Source organism: Monocercomonoides exilis, assembly GCF_001643675.1.
Source record: "Monocercomonoides exilis strain PA203 chromosome Unknown scaffold66-335014, whole genome shotgun sequence".
Classification (NCBI taxonomy): Eukaryota; Preaxostyla; order Oxymonadida; family Polymastigidae; genus Monocercomonoides; species Monocercomonoides exilis.
In genome coordinates this window covers 230430-247391 of record NW_027150611.1, presented here as the reverse complement: position 1 = coordinate 247391, position 16962 = coordinate 230430, and the positions used below count along the sequence as shown (strand labels likewise).

General features: G+C 38.1%; 6 protein-coding genes across 6 annotated transcripts; 3 read left to right on the top strand and 3 right to left on the bottom strand.

Annotated features, from left to right (window-relative positions):
• The first annotated feature begins 565 nt into the window (after nt 1-565).
• MONOS_4519 (Translation initiation factor 5) lies at nt 566-2734 on the top strand. The gene is made up of 6 exons (XM_067874598.1): nt 566-595; nt 646-796; nt 862-1014; nt 1074-1241; nt 1293-1325; nt 1393-2734. Exons 2-6 carry the CDS (start codon nt 646-648, stop codon nt 2538-2540), a joined length of 1653 nt encoding a protein of 550 aa, XP_067719116.1. The 5' UTR covers nt 566-595; the 3' UTR covers nt 2541-2734.
• Nucleotides 2654-10131, bottom strand: MONOS_4518 (uncharacterized protein; the record flags this gene model as incomplete). The annotated part of the gene is made up of 7 exons (XM_067874597.1): nt 2654-2923; nt 3047-8685; nt 8924-9214; nt 9396-9723; nt 9770-9840; nt 9904-10023; nt 10071-10131. The coding sequence occupies 7 exons, from the start codon at nt 10129-10131 to the stop codon at nt 2822-2824; spliced, it is 6612 nt and encodes a 2203-aa protein (XP_067719115.1). The 3' UTR covers nt 2654-2821.
• Nucleotides 10132-10527: 396 nt separating this feature from the next.
• Nucleotides 10528-11326, top strand: MONOS_4517 (uncharacterized protein; the record flags this gene model as incomplete). Its single annotated transcript, XM_067874596.1, has 4 exons — nt 10528-10764; nt 10820-10929; nt 10982-11135; nt 11210-11326. 4 exons carry the CDS (start codon nt 10528-10530, stop codon nt 11324-11326), a joined length of 618 nt encoding a protein of 205 aa, XP_067719114.1.
• A 43-nt stretch (nt 11327-11369) lies between these two features.
• On the bottom strand, nt 11370-12156 carry MONOS_4516 (putative Rrp15p). Its single transcript, XM_067874595.1, has 5 exons — nt 12065-12156; nt 11830-12013; nt 11696-11767; nt 11560-11621; nt 11370-11510 (listed from the first exon to the last, which is right to left on the bottom strand). Exons 1-5 carry the CDS (start codon nt 12113-12115, stop codon nt 11448-11450), a joined length of 432 nt encoding a protein of 143 aa, XP_067719113.1. The 5' UTR covers nt 12116-12156; the 3' UTR covers nt 11370-11447.
• A 3-nt stretch (nt 12157-12159) lies between these two features.
• MONOS_4515 (putative tRNA threonylcarbamoyladenosine biosynthesis protein) lies at nt 12160-14117 on the bottom strand. The gene is made up of 3 exons (XM_067874594.1): nt 13693-14117; nt 13530-13637; nt 12160-13464 (listed from the first exon to the last, which is right to left on the bottom strand). The coding sequence occupies exons 1-3, from the start codon at nt 14102-14104 to the stop codon at nt 12308-12310; spliced, it is 1677 nt and encodes a 558-aa protein (XP_067719112.1). The 5' UTR covers nt 14105-14117; the 3' UTR covers nt 12160-12307.
• A 568-nt stretch (nt 14118-14685) lies between these two features.
• Nucleotides 14686-16947, top strand: MONOS_4514 (TSET complex, TSPOON subunit; the record flags this gene model as incomplete). Its single annotated transcript, XM_067874593.1, has 5 exons — nt 14686-14829; nt 14891-15086; nt 15253-15392; nt 15586-16256; nt 16440-16947. 5 exons carry the CDS (start codon nt 14686-14688, stop codon nt 16921-16923), a joined length of 1635 nt encoding a protein of 544 aa, XP_067719111.1. The 3' UTR covers nt 16924-16947.
• Nucleotides 16948-16962: the final 15 nt, after the last annotated feature.

Here is a 16962-nt window from a genome sequence, read left to right as displayed (position 1 = left end):
CTTACAAATGAACACTGAAAAGTTATAACTCCTTTCAAAGATTATTTTATCTAGAAATGCTTTTTCAAACTTCGTTATTTGAAACTATTTTTTAATTTTTTCCCATTGTTTGTGAATTCCATTTCAAATAATAAAGAATTTTGAAGAGTCAACATTCAGAAAAATTATGTGATTTCAAAAGTCAGCATCCACATAAAAAAACAAAGATTGTTTAAACTGAAGATTATAATGAAAAAATTAGGATTTTCATATTGTTAAAAATAGCCCTGGAAAACATGAGAAAAAAGTTCATTACGTCCGTCAACAATTATCCACTAAAATAAAAAAAAAAAAAAAAAAAAAAAAAAAATAAAACAAATTCTTGTTAACTGAAGTGACAAAAAGAACCTATGAATCAATAATTATTTACGCAATTTGTTGTAATTCCATTTTTGTTATCCAATTGTTTTTTTTGAATTTTTCAAATATTCCATTCAATTTTTTATTTTTGAAATCAAAGAATACTTTTTGAAAAACAATTTTTGCAAAAAAGAAGAGAAAAAATGAAATTTTAATTATAATGGTCAGATCATATTAATAAATCATTTTAACAGAGGTTTATTTTTGTTTAACTTGATTTAAATATTAATCATATTCATTTATCAGATGGAAAACATTGGTGGAGATCCAAATGATATGTCATATAGGTATAAAATGCCTCGAATTCAGACAAAGATCGAGGGAAAAGGAAACGGAATAAAAACAGTGTTTCCTAACATTGAGCCAGTATGTACAGCTTTGAAACGGCCTCCAATTTGTATGTTATATATTGTTGTTAATTCATTACATACGATCAAACATTTTCTCTTGTTTTTGAAACAGATGTTATAAAATATTTTGGAAGTGAACTTGGAGCGTTGTCAAAATACGATCCGAAAACAAAACTAGGAGTTGTTAACGGAGCACATACATTCGAAGCAATACATACAATTCTGTTGAAATTTATCCAACAATTCGTTCTTTGCACGCACTGTGGTTTGCATTTATTTCCAAGTATTGACGCAAACTTAATCACTTTTATGAAACATCTTAAGGAAACCCTGAAACAGATGAAGAAGTTGTAGGAGATAAGCTTGTTCTCACTTGTCGAGCCTGTGGGCGACAATTTCATGCAAATCCAGCACATAAGCTTACAAATTTTATTATTTCAGAAGCTCAAAAATCCCAAACAGGAAAACGGCATAAAAAAGGAAAAGACAAAGGTGCGCATACTCTTTCATTTTTTGTTTTTTATTTTCGTTGAATTTTAAAAGAAGAAGAAGAAGTCGTCGAGGAAGTAGCTGAAGGTATTATTTATTTTTTGCTTCATGAAAATTTATGCTCATACACATTTTGTTTATGCTTCAAATTTAGAAGCCGAAGCCGGTGAAGAAGATGAAGAAGAAAGACGAAGAAGAGAGAGACATGAAAGGAAGAAAAGACACAGAGAACAGAAAGAAGAAGGAGGCGAAGATGAAGAACGAAGAACACATCACAAAGAACACAGACACAGCAAAGATGAAATCAAAACAGGAGAAGGAGAAAAGGAAACTGACAAAGAATCAGCTAACGATGAAGGAGATGAAGGAGGGAAAGGAGAAGGAGAGGATGAAGAAGAGCGGAGGCGCAGGCATCATGACAAGGAGAAAAAAAGGCGACACAAAGAGAGAAAAGAGAGAAAAGAGCGTTCAGGATCAGTTTCAGGAACTACCGAAGGAGAAGAATCAGGGACATCACCAACACCTTCACCTTCACCAACCTCTTCCTCATTTTCGGAAAACGAGGACCTTTTCATTCAGGCAAACGAGATAATGCAGGAAATGTCGCGAAAATCTGTTGCACATCAGCTGATGATGATTGAGAGAGAAAGAGAGAAATTGGGAATTGTGGGATGGAATGTGGGAGACGAGAAGGAGGAAGAGGAGGAAGGTGAAGATGCGGATAAGGATGAGAAAAGCGAGGAAGAGAAAGAGAAAGAAAAGGAAGCAAAAATGCTGGAAAGGGCAAGAATTGGAGTGAGCTTACGTGCGCCAGACCATCCAATGATGGCAGTTGTCGAAGGGCTGCTCAACTGGGAAATGAACGGTGATGCAGTTGTTAAACAAGGAGAAGCAATAACAGCAAAGAGCGTTGAAAAAGTGGCAGACAAGCTGAAAGTCCGCGAGGGAGAGATGGGGCAGTTGTCGATTCTTGTTGCGCTTGAAAGGATGATGGCGTTGGAACAGAAAAGCGACAATAAGAAGCAGAAGGACCAGCAGAACACAGACGAGAACGAAGACATGGAGTGGTGCCACATTCTGAATTGCTTGTATCAGAAGGATCTTGTGGACGATGCAATGATCCTGGCGTGGCACCAGAATGTTCCTGTTTCTCTGCGCTATGGAATTTCTGAGGAGGACGCTCAGAAGACACGCGAGAAATCAACTGCATTCATCGACTGGCTGAATGGAGAGGACGAAGAAGAACAAGTAGAAGACCAAGCTGAAGAAGACAATGATTCAGAAGACATCGATGATTTGTGAGGCTGCATAATGCATTACATGAAAACACAGCTTCTTTCATCTATTCAACGGATTCTACAATTTTTGACTTTCCAACAATTAATTTTTAAACCTTTTAATTTCAAAACTATTTTTACACCTCACCTTTTTATTAAATTAACAAAAGAAATGGATTTGATTTAAACAAGATAAAACATATTCAAAATATAATGCAATATTTTAAACTCTTTTTTATGAGAAAAATTAAACAAGGAAAGACCAGAAACAAACACGCAATATTTGTATTGAACGAATAGCCTGACTCATTTTCTTTGTGTAGCCGTCACATCAACAACAGCCTGTGCTAATCGAGCAGCGTATTTTTCTGCTGTGTCCATGCTGATGCGAGTGCTGGCCATGTCATTCTGTTAAAAAATAACAAGTGAAGAATTTAAAAAATAATTATAAACAAACAGAAAAAAAAAAAGTGAAAATCAATTTTTTTTTTCCGAATCGATTTAAATATAAAATGAAAGATGAAATCAAACCAATACAATTTCTCTGACGGCTTTGTAAAGTGCATAATAACAAGGAGTGAAGTTAGGGCTTGTGCTTGGCATAAGTCTTCTCAACTGATTGACACATGCTTTTGACAGGGTCATTCTGTTGATAGCTTTGTTCTCCGACTGCTGCTCCTCCAGAAGCTCTTCATCTTCTTCGTCAGTTCCCTCGTCATCGCCCGATTCCCTCACACTTCCGCTTTCAATCTCGCTTTCTCTCTCGTTCTCGCTCATGTCTGCCTCTTCCACGTATCTCATCTGATCGTCTGGCGACCACGGGATGCCCCTTACTCTCCTCTCATCGTCCCAGATGGTGTCTTCGCTGACCATGTCGCCTGAGATGTCGCCCAGGAGAAGCATGCTGAACACATGAGAGATGTGCACTGCATTGAACAAGGGAGGAGTCGGTATCAGCTGATGCAGCCTCCATGTCGAGCTCAGAAGCGCAGGCGAATAACCAAACGGAACCAGCCTCGAAAACGAAGTGCGCAACAAACCATTTGAAAACGGATGGAACAACGCTGACGGAGCATCTGGCTGGACAAACGTCGAGTAAAATGAATCTCTTTTCTTTTGGAACGGCTTTGGGGTGTTGAAAAAGGTATCTTTTTGAGGAGACCACAGCTGCCTTTCAATGAGCATATTTGTCTCTGAATTGCCCTTCTTTCGATTGGATTGCTCTCGATTTTCTTCGCAGAAACTCGAAACAACAAAGGTACCATCTGAATGAGAAGCATACCGAATGCAAATTGTTTTCATCCTCCTTTGCATCATAGACAGCACACTCTCCTGCTTTGTCCTGCGGACTGTGCCATGTGCAGAGGAGGAGGAGGAGGAGGAAGAAGAAGAAGAATGATGAGACTGATGGGATGGTTGTGATTGCACAGTGCTGACTGCTGTCTGCTGTTCATCAACTTCTGATACCCAACCAATTCGCATATGCGGAGAATGAGATGTTTCTCGATTTCGTCGTGAAACAGGTGTCGACAGAGCAGACATCACCTCGGAAGTTGGTGCTACACTCCTTCTTTTGCTGTGTGTCTGTCTATTTTGCAGCGTTGCAGGTGTTCTTTCTTGTGCTCTGTCCTCTTTCTCTTGCTGAATTGTGGTGTTCATAAACTCTTTGAATCTGAGCTGGCGCTGTGCAGCTGGTGTTTGCTGAGCAGAAGACGGTGACCGTGTTGCTTGTGCAGTCTGCACACGCATCGGACTGTTTGTCGATTTTCTGTGTGTGTCTCTGTTGCTTGCTGAAGCATCAGGCATTTCTCGTTCAAAGAACGAAGAGTATTGCTGATGCAACTCAGAAAGGGAAGCAGGATTTTGTTGCGTTTGTGATTGCAGCAAGTTCAGCAAAAATGACAGGCGCACATCTGGCTCACAGTTAACACCGTCAACTGGCCAGACACGCGAGTTTGCGAGGAAGATCCAACTTTTGGCTCTGACCCACCGAGCTGTCCGCAGCACAATCTGTTCAGTGAAGCATTCCTGAAGCAGAGGCATCGATACACGAACCACATTGTCCACCAATGCACGAGTCAGCACACTTTTGGCTAATACGGCAAGATGAGTGCTTTGCTTGTCTTCGTCTGTTTTCTGTGTTAGTGAAGGCAAATCTTGCGAAGGTGAATCTGGAAATAGAGAAGACAAATGACGCTCCAACGACGAAGCAGAAGACGAAGAAGCAGAAGCAGAAGCAGAAGCAGATGTGCCAAAAGGACCAATGTTCCCAAAGTTGAATGAAGACGAACGAAGTGACTGAAGCGAAGAAGACTCATCAAGAGATTTAACCAGCCCATCAGTATATTTTGTGTACGGGGAATGGAATATACTCTTCATCGAATCCTTTTTCGAAAGAGGAGAAGGAGGCAGTGAATCCAGCGGATTAAGCAGAACATCACCAAATGTTTGAATAGGCACGTACTGATGAGACAACGTGAATGAATGCAATTCTTCATCGTCTGGCCGAACAATCGGAACAAATGTTGACCAAAATGGATCAAAGAATTTGGCATTCAATGAATGTGAAGTGAAACGTGAAGTACCATTATAAAACGCAAACTGTGGGAAAAGAAAGAAAGTGAAAGGTCCATCTTGCGGAGAAAGCGCTTTTGAAGATGCAGAGGCAGAGGAAACAGAGCCCCTGCCACGATCCGCTGTCTTTGCTTCCAAACTGTCTGAAGATTTGAACAGATCAGAACAGGAGGCAATCAACGAGGACAGCGCTGAGAGAGAAGGAGGTTCTGATTGGTCTGCCCATCTTGCTTCAATGCTGTCCAATGCGCTGAATAAGCTGCTTCCCTCAGGAGTCGCAGGAAGCAAGTTCGCCACACTCAAATACTTTCCCATTTTGCGCAATTCATCTGCAGAAAGAATATGTACATCATTTTTGAAAGAGAGAAGAATTGTGTTTGATGGAACAGCGCCTGTGTCACAACAAGGGAAAGTGTCTGAGGTGGGAGGAGAGTAAGGAGACAGAAGTTTGTGGAGATGCTGCTGAAGAAGAGTGGAAGAGCCGATCGTGTGGCAGTGAAATGAAGGGTATCTGGACAAGTTGTGCATTTGGCTGCAGATGCTCTTCAGATTGAACACTCTGCCGCCAACTTTGTTGAGAAGAGAATGCGAATTTTTGGTGGATCGGAGCGATGAAATGAGCGAACGATTAGAAACGGACAATGAAAGTGAAGAAGTGGATGAAGTGAATGGTGATGTGTGTATAGACAAAGGAGAAGTTTTAGCCGAAGTTCTGCCACCGCTCGAGCGAGGAGGTGTTCGTGTGCTCAATGCAGCTATTGAATGGCCATCTGAATCAACAGAAGAAGAAGAAGAAGAAGAAGTAGCTGTTGGAACAACTGGGAATGGCGAATGCAAAAGAGCAGAAGGGCCAGAAAACACAGAAGGAGTAGAAACAGATGAAGATTTTGAAGAAGAAGAAGAAGAAGAGCTTGCTGAATGAGATTCCTTTGAAGGAGAGGGCAAAGTGCTTGGAAAGAGAGAGGAATAAGAAAATGCACGCTCACAGGAAGCGAATAGGACGTTGTACACAACAGAAGACAAGATGTTCATCATCAGCATGTCTGAAACAGAAACATCTTTCTCATTGCAGCAGACAAGCATCTTTGTTATTAAGTCATTAGAATGACTGCATTGGTTGAATGAAGAAGACTCTTTGTTTATTTGTCTCGCTGCCTCTTTATCACAATTAGCACTCTCTTTGTCATCATATTCAGAGTTCTCTTCTGAAGTGCCCACTTCATCTGCATTGAACATCACACAGATGAGCATCTGCATCACATCCATCACAGACGAAACGATTGGCGTCAGCAAACGAGCACGTTGTTTGACAGGAGCAGGTCTGATGGCAAGCTCTTCTGCCTCCAGCAAAATAGAAGAAGAAGAAGAAGTGGTGGCAGTGGTGGAGGTGGAGGAGGAAGAGGAGGAAGAAATATGAGTTTCCTTAGCTAAATGATGAGTAGAAGTGTGTGATTGCTTTGAAGGTTCTTCCAAAGAACCAGATGCATTTGTTGTTGTTTCCTTGGCAGATGAATGCTTTTTCTCGGAGTCTGTTTTCATCTCCTCTTCATTTGTTTCATTCTCATCAACAATCACAATTTCTCCTTTCACGTTCCTGTCCTTTTCACCGTGTGTTTTGCTGCTTTCATTCAAGTTCTTTCTTTTCCTCTCTTTTCCTTCTTTCCCTTCTTTCCCCTTTCCTTCTTCTTCCTCCTTTTTGCTGTGACTCGAGTCATTTCGCAACGACATTCGTCTTCCTTTCGGCGGATTTGTGTATCCGCTGTTCAGCGAATCCTGCAACAAACTGGCCAATTCGTTGGACTTCTTTGGCTTTGGAGTGGCAAGTGACTTGAACCCTTCAGGATTGGAGGTGAGCGAAAAGAGGAGGTCCAAAGAAGAAGATGAGGCCGAAGCAGAAGCAGCAGAAGAAGCAGATGAAGAAGTCGAAGAAGAAGATGATGTTAAAGAAGAAGAGAGAGAAGCAGGCTGAACAGAATTACGAGGTCCTTTCAGTGCAGATCGTCCAGGTGTGCCGAGAAGGAGCTGTCTCTGCTGTTCTGACTGTTCCATCGCTGACTGAAGAGTCTGCTGAAGTGGATCAACAACAGCTGGCTTGGCTTCTTCCTTCATCTTTTTGGCTTTCTTTTCTTCACTCAGCTTCTGCTTTTGCTCCATCTTCTTCTTCGCCTTCAGTTCTTCCTTCATCTTCTCCTTCATCTTCTTCGCTTTTGCTTTCTGTTCTTTTTCTGCAAAGTCCTTTTTGAGCAGACGTCGCGACAGAACAGCAACGTCCTTCATCACCTTTGCTATCCACCAATGATGCGACGGAACAATTCCCTTCTTGTTGAACCTCTGAAAAGAAGAAGAAGAAGAAGAAGAGGAAGAAGAAGACGATGAGGACGAGAAAGGAGAGAGAAGACGGAAAGAGGAGCGAAGAGGAAACAAGTCGGCGTCTTCGTGTGGCACATAAAGTGTGTATGTTGATGGACGGCTGATGAGAGCACGCTGCCCTGCACAACACGTAAAGCGGGTTGTCAAAGAAGCAAATGGATGCTGAGACGATAACAACAAAGAAGAAGAAGAAGATGATGAAGAAGTGATATTTGGATCTTTTAAAACTTCTTTGCCAATGTTTGTCTCTTTTGTATTGCATGGGAACTTGCCATCTTCAGCAGCACTGAAATCTTCATTGTGTATGTTTATCTGACACAACTTGCTCGAATCAAAAGGAGAAGCAGGCGAAAGAGCACTCTCCGAAAATGAATGTCTTCTGATGTTTGGAGGCAGAGACAGAGCAGTTGGGGAGTCAGACAGCGGAACAGGCATCAGACAGCTGCGAGGCATCGGAAACTGCACAGCTTCAGAAAACGAACTCAGCTTGGCAGTGAAATGGCTGCTGGGTGAAAGAGAATCAGAGGAGATGCTCTTCTCCTGCTGAGAATGCACATAAAGCGAGGAAAGAGGCGTTGGAGTGTCCAAAACAGTGGGCGATGGCTGCTTAGCTGTTTGCAGAGACAAAAGAGAGTTTGACTCAACGTCTGTCTGCTTTTGGAAGGAAAAGGATTCCAAAAGACTTTCCGAAAAAGAAGGAGAAGATGCGGGTGATGACAAGACTGAAATGCAGGAGTTGCTGATGGGATGTTGCAAAACAGAAGAAGAAGAAGAAGACTTTGAAATGAAGGCTGAATGAAGTGACGGGATTGATGGAGAGAAGGGAGAAGAAGGCAATGATTGTGAAGTGGATGAAGAAGGAATGATAGAAGCAGAAAATGATGGAGGAAAAGGCAAAGAAGAAGAAGAAGAAGAAGATGATAATGATGAAATGCCAGAGGAAGAAGAAAAGGGAGGCAAAGATTTTGATGAAGAAGAGTCATACAAAACGTCGGGCATGCTGCTGAAGAAGGATGATGTAGAAGAAGAAGAAGAGGAGGAGGAGGTGGTGGAAGACTGATTAGAGGCAGAAAGAGTGTTCTGTATCCGAAGCAGAGGCTCAGAAGGTGCATAAGAAAGGAGCGGAGGAAGAGGAAGCCAGTTGGAGGCGAATGGAATGAGGATGAGCTGAGTTTGAAGAGGATTCTGATCAAATGAATCAGACGCTATCAGAACAGCAAGAGTGTCTAAAGCAGCAGAAACAAACAGAATGGCAATTTATATTCAAAAATGTTGTTTGTGGAAAGATGACATAAAGCACACACACACACACAAAAAAAAAACATTACAAAAAAGAAATAAAAATGAAAGCTAACAAAAAAATAGACAGATCAATATCAACATTATGTATTTGAAATACAACATATAAAAACATCTATCATTCATTTGTTATTCTTTTATTATCATCATACAAGAATCGCATACTGTTTGTGAGAGAAGGAGTGACTGGAGATGCAATGGCAGTCAAAGAAGAGCAAAATGTAGCCAGATAAGCACAACAAGAAGAGTCAGAAGAATCAGAGAAAGAGGAAGTGGAATCACAAGACAACTTGAACTGCGAGAGAACATTAGACATTGCATTGTTATTCAGACAGACATGAGGTGTGCTTGATTCAGTGAGAAGGAAAACAGTTGGACACAAATTGAGTGTCATCAGATGAGACGAAGGAATGCTGCAAAGAACTCGAATGGAATCGTATATCGAAAGATCAGTTTCTGAAAAAGCAAAAATATTCACAGATAAAAAGGTTGAAAAAAAAAGCACAATCATTGGAAACACGTTAATGCAACAGAAACAAAAACAGCAATTTTTATAACTTTAAAAATGAATTGATCGAATGCTATTGAAGCAATCTTTTTTTCTCTGAAAGATAAAAAATTCACTCTCAAACAACACCTTGAATCAACTGACAGTTATTTGAAACTCTACAAAGAGAATATTTGATATCTGTGCATTTCTGCCTGGTAAATTCATCAACTTTGTCCAAAAATGCAGTGGGCAAAAGAAGCCGTCCTTTCCAAACTGCATTCAAACAAAAATGACTGCAACTCAATGCGATTGAAAGATGTTGCATGACAATTGAGATGTGAGGTTGAAGAAGCAACGAAGAAGCAGAAAAAGTGAGACGAGGACATTCCAATCCATCTTCAGCACTCGAAGTTGTCGGGAAAATAAGAATTGGATGCAAAAGTTGTGACCTATCATTCAAATACAATTCAGGGAACTATGACACGACATTTAATTATCAAAGGACAAATAAAAAAGCAAACATTTTTTGGTGTTGATTGATCAATAACTTTTCCATCAAGAAGTTCTGACCATTGCTCCAAGCAAGTGGAAGCTTAGAAAAAAATGAATGTTGATTTTAAATGTGATATTAAAAAAAATATTCTTTTTCACAAACAACACTCTGAATTTTGTGCGCACAAGAAAACTTCAAGCAAATGGTACACTTTGCACTTTGCAACGATTCCCCACAGAATTGATGCATCATCATCATCGGTATCTTCAAGTGATGGAAGTTCTGCAAAAAACAAAAAAATGTTTTAATAATTTATAAAAAAGGCAAACTACGAGAAATAATCCAGAACATTTGAATCTCAGAGCCTGAAGGAAGAGTTTCATAATACATTAACGCTTCTTGGGAAACAGTGCACAATGATTTACTTGAACAAAATTGATAAAATAAAACAGAAGTTGTAAAATCATGTCCAATGGTCCATATTGAAGATGGATAGTTGCTTATTTCGTTATCAAAATTAATAATATGAATCACTTTCATTGACGATTTCGCAGAGAATTACAAAATCCAATTTAAAATCAATTTTGGATTGGTTGTAATATTTTTTGGCTCAAATAACGAATGAAACCGACAACAAAACGTTATTTCAATCGTAGCTTTTAAAATAAAATCAAAGCAACAAGCGTATTTGCTGAAAATTTGGTTTAAAAAATGAATTTACCTTTTGTTATTTTAATTTCGATCTATCATGATATTTATTTTTTAATTTAAACTTATCTCTCAAAAATGGATTATAAAAATGAAAAAACACCATCATCAAGAAAGAAACCAAACAAATTAAAAAAGCAAGCAAACCCTTCAAGCGATTCCGTGATTGGAGTTGTTGACGAACCAGTTGCCTTTTTATATTCTCAATTAAATGCTCTTCTCTCAGAAAACACCAAACAGCTTCAAGAAGCAAAGAGGCAACTCGAAAAAAGTGTTTCTCTCGAAAAATTCCAAGAAGTTCAATTTGAACTTCAGGTTTGCGTTGATAAATTGTCTTCAAAAATTTTCAACTTCTTGTTAATTTTTTCAGAAATGCATGGAAACAAAATCTGCACTCGAGCTTCAATTACAAGAGTCAATGAGCACTTCGATTCGCACAGTTGAACAGCTGAAATCTGAACTTAACGAATCAAAAAAAATGTTTGCAATTTATTTGTTGTTTTTTTGAAATTGTTAACTTTCAATAAAACAGGATTCAACTTGCAAACGACGAAAGAGATTTAGCAAGACAAGAAGTACATCAACTTCGAGAACAACTTGCACTCGTTAAGCTGTCACAAACACAATTTTCAAAGTCAATGAGTGAAAAAGATAAAGAAATTGCTTCATTACAGAAAATGGTCGAGGTTTGAAAAATATCTTATTAAAAAGATTTTCAATGATAATAAATACATTTATGAAATAATAACTAAACACTTAGGCTTGCCAAAAACAAGTGGACGAAAAAGAAAAAGAGAAAATCGAAGCTCTTGAAGATCAAAAGTTAATATTCGAACAGGAGTTATTCATATTACAAAAAACATTTTCTCCATCTTGAATAAAGTGAGAAAGAAACGGTTAAAAAAATTCAAATTGTAACATTTAACATTGTTGCTTGCTTTTAGGCAATATTTTTGTTTTGATTATTGAAATGAATGAAGTGTAGGGAAATGAAAAATTTACTTTGGATTTGTTTTTAAAATGGACGCTGGATTGAGAAAACCATCTCTCATAAATTCAGGCTGAAAATTAAGACAAATAATTATGTATATAAAAATACTAATTGCAAACCTTTTGAGAAGATTTAGTTTCCTTTTCAGATAATGCCTTAAGAAAATCTTCTTTAATAGAATCTGAAAGAAAATGATCAAACGAAGATTCAATATAATAATATCAAATTGCCAAATAAAAATGAATTTTTCAATACTTGTTTTTTCATCATCATTTTTATTTTCATATTTTTTCTGTTGCTTGTGAAGAGCATTAAAAAACTTAACAACTGATCAATCAAATGAATGTTCAAGTAATGACATTATAAGTGAGCCCAAAGCAAATGCAAACCACCCTTCCTGGCAAGCGAACGAAGTGCTTTTTCTAACTGATCAGATTCACCTTTTGGATGAGGTTCATAGCCAGTTAAAGGAAGCTTTTTCTTGTCTTTATATCGTTTTAACCGTTGCTTTTTTTCTTCTTTCATTGACTTCAGTCTACGAGCTCCTTTTTTATCAAGAGCTAAAACTGGTTGCTAAAAACAAAACAAGAAGTTTATTCTCAAAAAATGCTTGTAAATACATACCTTTTCATTGTCAATAGGCGTCTCAAGTATATGAAGAGCTGCTGCTTGCATTTATCGAGAAGTTAGACAGCCCACAATAAATAAAAATACCTGAGTTTGGTTCATTCTGATCTTCAGTCTTTTTTTTTTAGAGTTTAACAAGAAAATAAATTTCCATAAAAATGAATATTCAAATTGTAAACGAACAAGACATGAAATTTAGAAATTAATTTTTTAATTACATAGAAAATTCGAAATAATTACTCAACTAATTACATCAGTTGGATCTATGCAAATCTTTGCAGCCTTTGTAAGTCTGTTCATAATAGCAATTCCTTCTTCATGGGGTGCAACTCCTTCAACAAGCACCAAATCAGCAGCAAACGTTTGATCGCAATCACGAAGCGAGGAGAAAAGATTACGCTGTACTGCAGAAAGAAGTGGGCCAAGGAAACAATGAGACAAGTTGATTTTGATATTTGAGGGAGTTTCAATCGAAAATGGAACAGGCGACGAAACAGAAGTCCAAAGAAAGACGACGTTATACACATCTTGAGGTGGCTGATGGGTTTCCTCTTTTTTCTTTTCTGATTCAGTTTTTGCTATTCTTTCAACAACACTCTTAAGCAAACTAATCATTGCTTTGAATGTGTCATCAGGAATGTCATCATTAGCGGAGGATGAAGACTTCAACACATCAGAAAGTGCTGTGTGTTCTGTAACAGATGTGGATGCTGTTTCTTGGCGTGTGATGAGCACAATAGGCGAATCTGGTGAATAATGTGTGTATTTCATTCCAGGTGTCGGAGGAGGTGGGGTGGATGTGTCAATGACAACTGACGAATTTGAAGAAGAAGAAGAAGAAGACGACGACGATGAAGATGATTGTGAGTCTGAATGTTGCTGTGATGAACTGCCCAAAGAGAAAGGCGTTGCTGGCGAAGACAAAGTTTCAGATTTCGAAGATGTTTCAGAAGCAGGTGAAATAGAAGAGGATGAATGAGCATAGTTTATTGTTGCAGGGAGTGGAGGAGGAGTCACTGCATCAGAGACATTTTCAGACGATGGGCTGATAACACTGCCTAATGAAGAAGGAGGACAATTTGTTGTAGAAATACTTTTTTGTGAATGACGAATTTGCACCAACTTAACTATTTCATTAAGTAACTGCTCTTTCTCCAACCTTGAAGTTAATTCATCAAATCCTTTGCTTTCATTGCGTTGCTTTGAATCTTTTTCTTGGCTTTGCTTTCTTTCAGTTCCGACTTTGTGAGGTATTTCTATTAATGAATGATGAAGTTGCAGAGATGGAACAAGCTTTTTAAGTTGCTCAAATGTTACGCCTCCAGGACGAAGTATCAAAGGAGGATCACAAAATAAATTCACAACAGTTGATTCAACTCCAACATTCGAGCACCCTCCTGAAAAGTGCGATTTAAAGCAAGGAATTAAAAACCTTTCAAAACTTTACAATAAAAATTGAAACCATCAACTACAGCGGCAATTTTTCCTTGGAGATCATGCAAAACATGCTGCGCAGTCGTTGGGCTAGGCTTTCCAGAAGTGTTTGCACTTGGAGCAGCCAATGGGAATTCTGTTAAGTTTGCAAACATAAATAAAAAAATTGACCAATAATTTAAAAATCAAACCCAAATTTGAGAGAATCTTCAAGGCAACAGGATGTGATGGAATACGCAATACAACTGTTTTTAGGCCACCAGTGACTCTATCAGGAACAATTGAAGACTTTGGGAAAACAAGAGATAGTGGACCAGGCCAAAATTCCTTTCCAACTCTTATAGCTAATTTATATTGCTCAGAACTTGTTTCTTGAACAAGAGTTGGTATTTTATCCATATCAGAAATGTGAACAATTAGGGGATTATCAGAAGGTCGTCCTTTGGCTTCATAAATTTTTTTTACAGCATTAACATCTAATGCATTCGCCCCTAATCCATAAACCGTTTCTGTAGGAATTGCAACGATGCTTCCTTCTCGAAAAAATTTACAGGCTTGATTTAAATCATCTTCCTTATTGATATCGAGCAGAATGGTTTCCATAAAAATTGTGTATGGGTAATATTTTCAAGGATTTGTTTCTTTATTTCCAAAACTTACATAAATTTCAAACAATAAGATAATAACATTGTTCACAATTTCTTTTGAAAATACATACCCCTTATATTAATTAATGAGTGAATTGAAAGAGCTCGAGAATTCACACGTTAATGATCTTCTGATTCAACTTGATGCTCCTCCTGAAACAAATGTGTATCTGCTCCCACGTGATTTTGATAAAATGCAGCAAGAAGAGTCTTTAGTGGAACCAATTGAAATTCGTGATGGGATTAATCCAGCTGAATTGAAGCCACTAACAGATGGAGCATATTTTACATTTGAGGGTTCAGTTGGAGAATATAGGGAAGATGGAACAGTTTCTGTTCGACCTAAACTTCCGTCATCATTTAATTTTCAACAGAAAATGACAACATTACTGACTGGTGGAATTCACAAAGGTAAAAAGAAGACAACAGATGATTATTTCAAATCTTCTGTGCAATACTTCAGGTAAATAACACACTTTTACTCGAGTTAAACAAATATTTTTCATATTTGTTTGTTTATTATTATTTTTTAGCAACATGACAGCTGAATTGTCAGCTCCTTTAGACCTTCTGACATTACTCAGAGATAATAGTTTATCAACAGATTTCGCATATAAAAAAGAATTGTCATTTCAACAACATTCCGAAAAAATGGGGATGATTTTACTCAGTAAACTTCGAGTTTGTCTTATTTTTTTGATAATAATTGATATTTTTACGCGTTTTTAATTGTTTCAATTAGTTATTTGGAAAATACGCAAAAATATTTTCTTCAACAAGCGCATTTTTGAAAGAAAAAGTTAAAGCTGATCAAAAGCGAATAAGAGATACATTTCAACTCAGAAAACACGTTCTCCTTCGAAAACAAAGTGAAACAGCACCTATGCTTGCAGTTTGGAGCAGATTAAAGAAAAAGCGGAGTCCAGATGATGACGAGCGTTTGCCTATTTTATCATTTTTATTTTTGTTATTTTCTTTCTTTCTTTTTTTCTTCATGCAAATATAAATGAATATTGCATCTGTGCTTATTTGATCAAAAAATTGAATTTTGAACCACAAATAAATTTTATTTTCTTTCTTATTTTTCATTTCTTGTTCAAATAGAACTGGTGCTTCAGTCAGAAGTTAGGCCAATTAATCGTTCGACTGCTGCTCCGCTTCCACAGCACATTGGCTGGAAGGAAATATCTCGCAGAGTTTCCGTTCTTCTTCGACAAAATGTCGCACTTCAGTTGTTTGAAGAGGTTTGAAAGGGAAAAGAAAAAAAGCAAACACAAAACATCAAGAAATTGCAAAGAAATCTTTTTTTCGCTTTTCTTTCTTTCTTTTTTATTAAATATTGTAATTTTCATTTTTTATTCTTTTGATACATTTCTTTTTCTTACACGCAAATTATTAACTACCCAACATTTCATCCATTTGCTTTATTTGCTGCAGTTGGATCTTCATCCCGAAAGCACTCTTTCTCTCTCTCCCAATTCAGCAGCCATTTTAGGTGCCCCCACTTCGATTGCCCCGTCCACCCACATTCGCCCTGCCTCTTCCTCATTCGCTTCCCCTTCTCATCCTTTCTCTGCTCTTCGCTCAACTTCCCTTTCTGCCCCTCGTCTGGCTGCCCAGCAGACTCCTCCTCCTTTTCCAGCTGATGTGCAGCTTGTTGTCTCCATATCTCGCTCTATTCCTGATCAGAGGCTGTTCTTCACGTTTGACCCAAAGAAAATGCCGAAGGAGCTGAAAGAAGAGAAAGAAGAGAAAGAAGAGGGAAAGGGGGAGAAAAAGGAAAGCAATCAAATGGATGCTTCCTCTTCTTCTTCTTCATCTTCTTCAATTGATTCAGAAGATAATCCACTTTCTGCATCAGCCAGCTCTTCTTCTTCTTCTTCTTCTTCTTCCTCCTCCTCCTCTTCCCTCTCATCCATTTCATTAGATTTATCATCATCATCATCATCATCTTCTTCTTCTTCAAATAAATCTACTGGCCATCTTCAACAAGATGATCGTCCTCTTTCCTCTCCTTCTCAGCCATTCATTCCTCTTTTCTTTTCAACTCATCCTTCTCTTTCACCTTTGCTGACTGCTCTTTCTGTTGCTGAATTGCTCAAACCAAAGTTTGCTCATAATCTAAAAAACAAATATATCACAAAAAAAGAAACTGATTTTTATTATGAAGCTATATTTACTTAACTTTTGGAACTGTTTTGTCAATTTATTTATTTATTTATTAATTTTCAATTATGACTAACTTTACCCCTCTTTTTATGATCTCCTTTTTCCAAAATATTCCCTTTCAGCCCTCAAGTCGCGTCCTCTCTTCTTTCATTTCTCCGGCGCCGTGCTGTTTTCTCCGAGTTTTTGTCGATTGTCCACAATTCACCTCGCCATCTGACCATCAAACCTTTCTTCTTCCAATCCACACACATGACACATTCCATCCAATCATCATCTTCTTCCTCTTCCTCTTCCTCTTCCAATGAAGACACACCAAAGGAAACAGACAAGCATCATCAGGTGCTCATTTTAGTTGACTCTCCTCAGCCAATCACTTCACTCCCTTCTCCTTCTTCTTCTTCTTCTTCTCAAACTTTATCTCAACTTCCCTCTTTGCCTCAAAGCCATCCTCAATCTCATTCTCCACTTGTGACATCTTCCTTGTTTGTGTTGACTGATGAAGGCGTTTCTCCTCCCAACACTTTCACAAATATTTCATCTTTTTCACTTCCTCTTTCTGTTGCTGCATTGGCAGCTCCTCATCCTTCTTTTTGTATTCAAAAATGAAATAAATGCTATCTTTGTTATATCATTTTTTAGTCTTAT